At 37.9% G+C, this 11,454-nt stretch overlaps 2 protein-coding genes across 2 annotated transcripts; one reads left to right on the top strand and one right to left on the bottom strand.

The window, feature by feature from the left end:
• Positions 1 to 4,942: 4,942 nt before the first annotated feature.
• On the top strand, positions 4,943 to 5,902 carry LOC109267004 (olfactory receptor 51L1-like). Its single transcript, XM_019449519.2, has one exon. The coding sequence runs from the start codon at positions 4,943 to 4,945 to the stop codon at positions 5,900 to 5,902; it is 960 nt and encodes a 319-aa protein (XP_019305064.1).
• Positions 5,903 to 9,881: 3,979 nt separating this feature from the next.
• LOC109267003 (olfactory receptor 52D1-like) lies at positions 9,882 to 11,108 on the bottom strand. Its single transcript, XM_019449518.2, has one exon. It carries the CDS (start codon positions 11,091 to 11,093, stop codon positions 10,257 to 10,259), a length of 837 nt encoding a protein of 278 aa, XP_019305063.2. The 5' UTR covers positions 11,094 to 11,108; the 3' UTR covers positions 9,882 to 10,256.
• Between the last annotated feature and the right edge of the window lie 346 nt (positions 11,109 to 11,454).

The raw sequence follows: 11,454 nt of genomic DNA, 5'->3' as shown, positions 1-11,454 counted from the left end.
CTTTTCAGGCTGGACGTGCCCAGGATGCCCTAGATTTTTATGGTAGGTGGTCTCTGTGTCCATGGGTGGGATATGATGCTTATACTGGGTGAAGGATTATTTTTCTGGTGTAACATAATAGGGATTCCAGAATGGGATTAGGATTGTACCAGATAACCTTCAAGGTCTCTTCCAATCCCAAGTATCAGTGGTTTTTAATATGACATTAATTATGACTCAGAGGTCTATGGGTGCCTGGGTGGCTCAGTCGGTTATGTGTCCGACTCTTAATTTTGGTTTGGGTTAGTTTTTTTTTTTCATGGTTCCTGAGATCAAGCACTATTCTGACTATGTTCTGACAGCACAGAGCCTGCTTGGGATTCTCTATCTTCTCTCTCTCTCTCTCTCTCTCTCTCTCCTGCTCCCCTGCTTGCACTTTCTCTCTCAAAAAATTAAATAAACACTTAAAATAAGAAAAATATATTAATCAGAGTCTAAACCCCAAATTGTAGCTCTTTCTGGGTTTTTAGTTTATAATCTGACTACTCAAAATCCATCCTCCTTCTCTGGGAAATGGTAGAAGACATCACAAGATCATGTGAATGAATTTGAAATATAGGATCAGAAACAAGAGGAATTGGACAAAAATTGAACCAAGGCCAGCATATAAGGAGCTGTGGAAAAACACGCAGAGCAAACACTAGTGAATATATGGAATGTAGTGATTATATGTTGTGGCAACTTGAGAGCAGTAACATGGCTGCTCAGATTCCAGGCTCCCTGTAGTCCCAAAGACCTCATTCCTGTTCTTGGAGAGACTTCCCATTTCATCCTGGGTTCTGACTTTTTTTTTTTTTCCTCCACAACTGACACTGACTAGAATGAAAAGTATAGAAGTAAGGCCATCATGATTACCCAAAGACTTTGGGGGTGGAGAAAAAGGTTATGAAGTAATTTATATTATGGCTCCACTGAATTTTCAACTGGATGAGATGGAGATGAAACTGGCATCATTCCCACCCCTCAGGTTACCAGGTTAGGTCACTTTTGTGAGGTGCCCACTCTGGGGTGTTTCCTTTCTGGAAGGATACTTCAGAATCTCCTCATAGCTTCCTACCTCCTGTGACTTTTCAAAGAAATACTGCTGTTGTCATATATTGTCTCCATCAAATTACCATTATTTTATGGTCACTATATATAAAGAATCTGTGCTAAGTATTCTGATTACTATATCTCCTTTAATCTTAGTCAATCCTGTCAATGATTTTATCTTCAGTTTACAGATGAGGCTACTTTGGTACAGAAGGAAATAAGTCATTTGCTCAACTGAAAAATCGAGCAAGCATTAGAGCCAGACAATGTCATTTATTTATTTATTTTTTTTAATATATGAAATTTATTGTCAAATTGGTTTCCATACAACACCAAGTGCTCATCCTAAAAGGTGCCCTCCTCAATACCCATCACCCACCCTCCCCTCACTCCCACCCCCCATCAACCCTCAGTTTGTTCTCAGTTTTTAACAGTCTCTTATGCTTTGGCTCTCTCCCACTCTAACCTCTTTTTCTTTTTTTCCTTCCGCTCCCCCATGGGTTTCTGTTAAGTTTCTCAGGATCCACATAAGAGTAAAACCATATGGTATCTGTCTTTCTCTGTATGGCTTATTTCACTTAGCATCACACCCTCCAGTTCCATCCACGTTGCTACAAAGGGCCATATTTCATTCTTTCTCATTGCCACGTAGTATTCCATTGTGTATATAAACCACAATTTCTTTATCCATTCATCAGTTGATGGACATTTAGGCTCTTTCCATAATTTGGCTATTGTTGAGAGTGCTGCTATAAACATTGGGGTACAAGTGCCCCTATGTATCAGTACTCCTGTATCCCTTGGATAAATTCCTAGCAGTGCTATTGCTGGGTCATAGGGTAGGTCTATTTTTAATTTTCTGAGGAACCTCCACACTGTTTTCCAGAGCAGCTGCACCAGTTTGCATTCCCACCAACAGTGCAAGAGGGTTCCCCTTTCTCCACATCCTCTCCAGCATCTATAGTCTCCTGATTTGTTCATTTTGGCCACTCTGACTGGCGTGAGGTGATAGCTGAGTGTGGTTTTGATTTGTATTTCCCTGATAAGGAGCGACGTTGAACATCTTTTCATGTGCCTGTTGGCCATCCGGATGTCTTCTTTAGAGAAGTGTCTTTTCATGTTTTCTGCCCGTTTCTTCACTGGGTTATTTGTTTTTTGGGTGTGTAGTTTGGTGAGCTCTTTATAGATTTTGGATACTAGCCCTTTGTCCGATAGGTCATTTGCAAATATCTTTTCCCATTCTGTTGGTTGCCGTTTAGTTTTGTTGTTTCCTTTGCTGTGCAGAAGCTTTTTATCTTCATAAGGTCCCAGTAATTCACTTTTGCTTTTAATTCCCTTGCCTTTGGGGATGTGTCGAGTAAGAGATTGCTACGGCTGAGGTCAGAGAGGTCTTTTCCTGCTTTCTCCTCTAAGGTTTTGATGGTTTCCTGTCTCACATTCAGGTCCTTTATCCATTTTGAGTTTATTTTTGTGAATAGTGTGAGAAAGTGGTCTAGTTTCAACCTTCTGCATGTTGCTGTCCAGTTCTCCCAGCACCATTTGTTAAAGAGACTGTCTTTTTTCCATTGGATGTTCTTTCCTGCTTTGTCAAAGATGAGTTGGCCATACATTTGTGGGTCTATTTCTGGGGTTTCTATTCTATTCCATTGGTCTATGTGTCTGTTTTTGTGCCAATACCATGCTGTCTTGATGATGACAGCTTTGTAGTAGAGGCTAAAGTCTGGGATTGTGATGCCTCCTGCTTTGGTCTTCTTCTTCAAAATTACTTTGGCTATTCGGGGCCTTTTGTGGTTCCATATGAATTTTAGGATGGCTTGTTCTAGTTTCGAGAAGAATGCTGGTGCAATTTTGATTGGGATTGCATTGAATGTGTAGATAGCTGTGGGTAGTATTGACATTTTGACAATATTTATTCTTCCAATCCATGAGCAGGGAATGTCTTTCCATTTCTTTATATCTTCTTCAATTACCTGCATAAGCTTTCTATAGTTTTCAGCATACAGATCTTTTCCATCTTTGGTTAGATTTATTCCTAGGTATTTTATGCTTCTTGGTGCAATTGTGAATGGGATCAGTTTCTTTATTTGTCTGTCATTTATACAGACAAGCCCCAGGCAAGAGAAGCAGGGATTGGTGGTGGTAATAAGCCAGGCAGATTGAGGAAAATAGCAGGACCTTAATCACCAGGTCATACAACAGATGAACAGTATTTCACTGTAATATGAGTAGCCAGAAAGGCTGAATTTATCTCTGGAACTTGCTTGTTTGACTTCTACATTATGGGTCTTCTGTTTCTTAGAAAATTATCATTATTTATCATTCCAGCCAAATATCTGCTACAATCAGGGTTTATCTGCATGGAACTAGAGAAGATTGAAGGGGATTTGAGGTTCCCAAAGGGCCACAGTAGACTTTACAAGACAGGAAGATACCAGTTTATTCATTTACAAGGGGAAGCAATCTGTCTCATGGATTGTAAATTCTCAAAACAGCATTTTGGTGAGCAGGGATTCTTGGCACTTGATGGGCACTTGATGGGGATTTTGAGAGGTGGCTCCTCTTTCTTACTTCAGAGATGTTTTTCCTGAGCACATAAATACTGGAATCTGCTGGGGGAAATATATTTTCTCATTTGTTCTTAGTAGGAAAGATTTAGGATCAAGGTCAGAAGCTTTTTCTGAGCACTATAGTTTTTTAGTTATTTGTGTTGTTTTTGCCTTGAAGCATGAGTTTTCACTTTATCTTTCCACAAATCCTATCTATTTTCTATTTTCTTTCTTTCTTTCTTTCTTTCTTTCTTTCTTTCTTTCTTTCTTTCTTTCTTTCTTTCACAAGGTACCACTCTCTAAATGACTGATCAGATATGAATCATAATAGAAAGAAGGTTGTGCATCTTTAAAATCAGAGTCAGAGGTTGAGGCACCTGGGTGGCTCAGTTGGTTGAGCATCCGACTTTGACTCAGGTCATGATCTCGTGGTTCGTGAGTTCGAGCCCTGCATTGGGCTCTGTGCTGACAGCTCAGACCCTGGAGCCTGCTTCAGATTCTGTCTCCCTCTTCCTCTGCCCTTCCCTGCTGGTCCTCTGTCTCTCAATAATAAATAAACATTAAAATTTTTTTTTAAATTAAAAATCAGAGTCAGAAGCAGTTATACTTTGCTTAAATAACATATTTTATTACAATGAGAACATTATATGTAAAATTACATAGTTCATTATTACAACTTTTAAAATTAAAAATTATTTTAATTAAGTCAGTTTAACCCATGTTTAGTTCTTGGGAATCTAGTCTGAGACAAGGCCTGTGGCCTCAATTATATAACTGCAGTTATGTTAGTAAGACCTGCTTATGGTAATACATACTGTTGACCCATACTTGCTTGAATTCTGTAGACATCTCACATGCCATTCTACTATTATTGAAAAAGCTCTGAAGCTTAGGCAGAAAAAGGCATTGTGTGTAAATCATAGCAGGAGTCATTAAAAAAAGATTAATGTTAACATCAATAGCTCTTGCCAAGAAAATTCTGGAAGAAAAATATAAAATGAAAGATGTCATCCTGAACAGGTTGTGTGCGTGCTGCTGTAGGTAGTCTTTAGAAGATTGTCTGTATTTTAAGAGAATGTCAACGAGTCTGCATCTGAGAGGCAGGAGGGAAAGAGTTGTTATACAGTATATATTTTACTTAACCAACATTACTCAGCAATGAAATGAAGAAAGAAAAATGTAGGGATGAATTTAAGAGTGCTTACAGGAAAGCGCTGCAGTTTTATTTGTTTTGCTTTGTTTTCCTGACTCAGATGCTGATCTTATCATTGCCCTCCCCACTGGAGTGTGATCCTGAAAGTGGATTGTGGTTAAAAGCGAGCTCTATGGCAACCTTTAACTCCAGTAATACCCTGTCCTCCACATTCTATCTCTCAGGTATCCCTGGCTATGAGGAATTTCACCACTGGATATCCATTCCATTCTGTCTCCTGTACCTTGTTGGAATCATGGGTAACTGCACCATCCTGCATATTGTTCGGACAGACCCCAGGCTCCATCAGCCCATGTACTACTTTCTGGCCATGCTTTCCCTCACCGACATGGGCATGTCCATGCCCACCATGATATCACTCTTCAGGGTGTTGTGGTCCATTTCCAGGGAAATCCAGTTCAGTACCTGTGTGGTCCAAATGTTTTTCATTCACACTTTCTCCTTCACGGAATCATCTGTGCTCTTGGCCATGGCCTTTGACCGCTACGTGGCTATCTGCCACCCTCTACGATATGCTACCATTCTCACCCCAAGACTTATCATGAAAATTGGAATTGCAGCCCTGCTTAGGAGTGCCTGTGCCATGATTCCACTTCTGGCTCGGCTGGCCTTCTTTCCTTTCTGCCACTCTCACATCCTTTCTCATTCATATTGTCTGCACCAGGACATGATCCGCCTTGCCTGTGCTGACACCCTGTTTAATGTTATATATGGGTTGCTTCTTGTTGTTGTGCTGTGGGGAATGGACTCTCTGGGTATTTTTGTGTCTTATGTGTACATCCTTCACTCTATATTAAAAATTGCATCACGTGAAGGGCGGCTTAAGGCTCTCAACACGTGTGCGTCTCACATCTGTGTTGTACTCATTTTATATGTGCCTATGATGGGGCTATCTATTGTCCACCGTTTTGCCAAACACTCCTCCCCACTGATCCATATCTTCATGGCTCATATCTACTTATTGGTTCCACCTGTGCTCAATCCAATCATCTATAGTGTGAAGACCAAACAGATCCGCCAAGGAGTCCTCTACCTACTTCTCCGCACAAAAACCGGTTCTACTATGTCTTAAGGCATGACCTTAGACATTGATGGCATCAATCTAAATGATGTAAACATATACTTATTTGTCCACACTAGGTATGCTGGCATCACAGTTGTGAACAAAATAGAAAGAGGAGCTATAGAATCCACAGAGTATCAGGAGAAGTGCTTAAAGGAAAAAGCTGGGGTCCTTGGGACTATACAACTTAACATGTGCTTCATAAATTACCTTTAAATATCAGTATATGTAGGTGTTGAGTGTTTTAGAAATCATTTCCATCTATTCCCTTCCATTTCTAATCCCAACCCTCCATGAGCACTTACCCATTAAGTTTTCATTAAATATATTAAAACCAGGGGTGCCTGTGTGGCTCAGTCGGTTAAGCTTCTGACTGTTGTTTTAGGCTCAGGTCATGATCTTCAGTTTGTGAGATTGAGCCCCATGTTGCGCTCTGCGCTGGCAGCATGGAGCCTTCTATGTTTTCTCTCTCTCTCCCTCTATCTCTGCTACTCCTCTGCTCTCTCTCCCTTTCTCTCACAGAAAATAAATAAATAAATAAATAAATAAATAAATAAATAAAACTCATGTTTCTTTGCTTCTTGATACTCTGTAGTTGTTTGGAAATCTTATATTGCCCTTCTTGTTATAACAATGTGTTTGTATATCTGCTATTCTTTCATTCTTCAAGATGGAAAACATTTTATCTTGATATAAGAGCATATTAGGGTTCAAAGCAGAACTTATCAATCCTTATTGTGAATCAGCATCATATTTTAAAGTTTATACACATGTCTGCCCTACTAAGAAATTTAGTTTGCTCAGGAATAGAAAAGGCCAACTGCATATTTTTTTTATTCTCTTAATTTTTAGAAATAATTTTAATTTTATAAAAATTTGAGACTCAGTAATTTTTGAAATACCTCAGCTACCGTGATACGATGTCAATGATTATAATCCATTGAGTAAAATGTATCTTAATAATAATTTAGGACATACTATTTCTTTAAGTGTAAAAAAGTACTGGGGTGCCTGGGTGGCTCAGTCGGTTGAGTGTCTGACTTCAGCTCAGGTCATGATCTCAAGGTCTGTGGGTTCAAGCCCCATATCCAGCTCTGTGCTGACAGAGCCTGCTTCAAATTTTGTGTCTTTCTCTCTGCCCCTCCCCTGCTCACTCTCTCTCTCTCTTTCTCTCTCTCTTTCTCTCTCAAAAATAATGAATAAACATTAAATTTTTTTTAAATAAATGTAAAAAAGTACTATCCTTGGTATTCCTGGCTACGAGGTATTTCACTTATGTATCAATATAACTCACTAGGTGTAGCTACTTATAAATTTGTGGTAGCAGGAAACAGCTACAGATTCAGGTCTCTTAATTTTATCTAGAACTCCTTTCAATATACAAAACTATCTTTCCTTATAATTCTGAAATTAGCTAACAAATGGCTGTGCATAGGGCTGTGTAGAAAACTTGCAAATGTAATTGAATTTTCTAGTTTGTCTGGCTATACTTGTGCAAAGGCAAAAAGTAAGCAAAGGGTACAAATAAGATTTTAAAAAATGTGTTATAGTTCCCAGTATTCGTGTATTTGTGGAAGTCTTAATAATAATCTATTTTTACCTATCTTGTTCTACCTAGTATAGGAACTGTGCTTTGAAGAGTTTGTTACTTGTAAAAATGAATATATGCTTGGTATAAAAGTGACACCAAGTCTTTATTGAATGTAAATGATTAAATAAATGAATCAATCACTGATACTTTGGATATTAAAGAAAATCGAGGAAAAGATTTGACATGTCATGAACCCCCATGTCATCTAATAAAAGAGATCTTACTAACTTAAAATTAGTGTTTCAAATTTCAGTCATATGGAGCACATCTACAATTTATTTCTGCTCCCTGGTTTTCACTCAACTATGTCTGTTTGCCCTTTTATCCTGTTTCTTGATTCTAATTGCCAACTGCCCCTGTCCTTTTAGCATATTCACCTTGAATAAAAAATGTCAACTAAAAATAAAGCTATGTAAACATCAAAATTAGATAATATTTGTTGTAATAAATAATTAAATCAAACTGATAGGAAAAATTAAAATTTTGAGAATGAGCATTACCATCAGCCACACATTGTATATGTAACATTCAACTATTGCTAATCATCTTTAAAATTAGAACTTCAAATTCAAAATATATTTTGACCTTTCCTAGTCTTTGTGCTCTAAAAAACGAAGTCTTACTAGTTTTTATTTGCTAACGGAAATATGTTTAAACTATTGCATACTAGATTTTGCATTTTACATGCCAATAAAACTATTTTAAATGAACACCTACATAGATAATCTAAATTTTGAGTTTACAATTTATTATTTACTATACTCACTTCTTAAATTTGTTATTAGTATTACATTATATTCATAAAATATATTTTACTCTAAACATTTAGAAACCAGATATATTCAAAATTAAAATATTTATTCTCAGTAAAATACAGTTGGTAGGGAGATAAGTGAATATAACAATGAATGAATGAGTGAACAAGGTTGTATTAGGAGTTGAGAACAGAAGCATTATCCTATTTTGGAACCTTAATGAAGGCAGGAATTTAGTCTTCTGGAAAGCATCTGGTGCTCCAAAAACAAGAAGGTCTCTTGTTCCTGCCTAGAATTGCAACAATACGACTAAAGCATCTTTCTCACTTGTACGTGGATTTATAAATTAGGATACACTATTACTCATATTATCTTGTTTGACAAAGTCTTGAGTGGTTATTTGCCTTTTGAAAGCATTCTCTGCCTTCTTGCAGAATCTGTAAGATAACCAGAAGCCAAAATAAAAATTCATTTGTGTATTTGAATCCCCTATCATCAGGCAAATATGCAATGCAATTATTTTCGTAATGTCAAATGTTATCTTATAAGTTATACATTAATTATCTTGATGCTGCAGAAGGCTCTTGGTGGCAAAACACAATGGCAAGAAAAAAATAGTAGAGAAGATCACTATCCCTTTTGTCATCTAAGTATCTGGCATTTTCTTCTATACAAAGCATTGCACTGCAAAATACTTCATTATCCCACTTAGCCATTCAGTTATTCAATCTGATATCTTAAATAATAAAAGCATAATTTCCTTATAAAACGTATATTATCATAATTACCTGGTTACACATAGAATCTAGAAACAGCCATATACATTTTTAAAGAGAATGATAACAATATAAATATTTTCAAGACACTCCATTCAATTAATTCAACCACTAGACCATTTATTATGCTCATGATGCAATTTTTTATTCTCTTATGCCAGGGGTAGATTTTAGGTCTTTTATTAATTGACAGGTGAATATTCTCTAGAGGAGAAAAGGGATTACACGCAGGAATTATGACAGATAGATTTATAGATGATAGTTTGTCCCAGCTACTATAGAATGAAATTAGTAGGAATGTTTGGTGTGCAAAAACCAATAAACTAGAAAAATTGCAGGTGCTTATATAAAAGAGCCAAATGAATCCAGTGAACATAATCTTGACCATTTGCCACGATTTATCTTTTTTGAGAATTTCCCTGACACAATTTCAACGCTGTTAATCAGAATATTAAGTGCTGTAACAGATTGATGCAGTTTTAACAATATGACCCAATATGGGGCAGTTAGCCTGGCTGTGTCCTTCCTGAGTCACAGATATTTAAATTGCTTGAATGTATGCCATGCCTCATACTGTTTTTCTGTTTACTTAATCTAACCAAAGTAACTTTCATTTGTGTGTAACCAAAATAATCTTTATTACACCAAGGTATTAAAGGAGATAGCAACATTTTCTGAAAGATAAGGGAAAGTTTTTTAAGAGGAAAGGAAAGAAGTATTTAAAGTATAGGTCTTATTTAATACATAAGGACATAGTAGGGAGTTTGTTACATAAAATTATTAGCATTTGACTTTTGACTAGGTAGTGCATTTACCTATTTAACAATATTTATTAATTTTTTTTATATTCTAGGTTCTGTGGATGTAATGATGAAGCTGGAATCTGAACTAAGCCATGACTCACAGAGTTTACATTTTGTCCTGTCCATAGCAAATTGACATAAAGGAGGAATTGTGTATTTAAAAAGGATGTTTAAGTCCCCTGTGCTTACAGTGACATTCCACTGATTTTTACCTCATTATGTTGAGATATTCCTTGATGGTACTGAAGCAGTTCCCTATTAGCTTCCTGTTTACCCTACGTCGTCGGGAAGACAGCATTTAGAAATGTGACTATTTTAAGCTCTATTCAGAGGTTAAGTGTTTTGGGAATGGATCTGCCCAGGTTGATTCAGACTTGACATTTAAGCCTGATCCCCATCCTGGACTTACCTATTCCTTGTTGCTTCATAACCTTTGAGTCATTTTGGTTTGTTACAGAGCCCTAGTACATGCATCCTTATCTCCTTTGTCTTTACTCCATAAACAATGGGGTTCATAGTAGGTGGCACCAGTAAGTAGAGGTTTGCCAGGAGGATAAGGACATGCTTGGGTACATGATCTCCAAAGCGATGGGTAAAGAAGGAAAAGAAGGCCAGAGTATAAAATATCAAGATGACACATATATGAGCTCCACATGTTGCAAAGGCTTTTGTCCGGGCTTCCCTAGAAGGTAGTTGGAAGACTGTTCTCAGGATTAGCCAGTAGGACAGGGAGATGAGGACAAAGTCTAGCCCTGTGGTGAGGAGAGCAGCAGTGAGCCCATAAATGCTATTGAGGGCAATGCTATTACAGGCCAACTTGGCAATGCCCATGTTCTCACAGTAGGTATGGTGGATGATGTTTTCCCGGCAAAAGCGTAGCCGGAGAATGAGGAGGACACCAGGAGTGACCACAGCCACACTCCGAGCCACCAGAGCCAGACCCACCTTGCTAATGAGAGAACCTGTAAGAAAGGTTGCATAATGGAGTGGTGTACAGATAGCCACGTAACGATCAAAAGCCATGGCCAAGAGAACAGCAGATTCAGAGAGGAACAGAGCATGAACAAAAAACATCTGTGTGAGACATGCAGGGAATGTTAATGGGGAAGGACCCTGCCAGAAGATAAGAAGCATTTGGGGCACTGTCACAGTACAAAGGAGAACATCATTGAGTGCCAGCATGGCCAGGAAGAGATACATGGGTTCATGGAGGTTCCTGTCCCCAACCACCACTGCCATAACCAGGCCATTGCCTATCACAGCCAAAAGGTACATGAAGCTGAAGGGGATGGAGATCCAGATTTGGAAGTCTTCTAATCCTGGGACTCCAGTCAGCAGAAAGGCAGTGAGGTGAGTGGATGTAGAATTGGATATTCTTGTAGACAGGTGGCCCAAGTCTGTTACATGAAAATTAGAGAGAAAATAGCTGGAGTAAATATTAATAGAAAACACATTACTTCATCCTAGTTAAGATCTAACCATTAATTCTGCGATAAGGAAGTAGAAACAGAATAAAATCATCTGAAAAAAATTATTAAAAATCTGAATGAGGGTGCCTGGCTGGCTCAGGCAGTAGAGCATGTGACTTTTGATCTTGAGGTCTTGAGCCTGAGTTCAAGTCCCACTTTGGGCTTAC

Source organism: Panthera pardus, unplaced genomic scaffold (assembly GCF_024362965.1).
Source record: "Panthera pardus isolate Hobbes unplaced genomic scaffold, ASM2436296v1 HiC_scaffold_12, whole genome shotgun sequence".
Lineage (NCBI taxonomy): Eukaryota > Metazoa > Chordata > Mammalia > Carnivora > Felidae > Panthera > Panthera pardus.
This window is presented reverse-complemented; position numbering and strand designations above follow the sequence as displayed.

Bases quoted from the DNA above. Each gene is read 5' to 3' on its own strand.
- LOC109267003 (XM_019449518.2), bottom strand. From the start codon at position 11,093: ATGTACCTTTTGGCTGTGATAGGCAATGGCCTGGTTATGGCAGTGGTG.
- LOC109267004 (XM_019449519.2), top strand. From the start codon at position 4,943: ATGGCAACCTTTAACTCCAGTAATACCCTGTCCTCCACATTCTATCTC.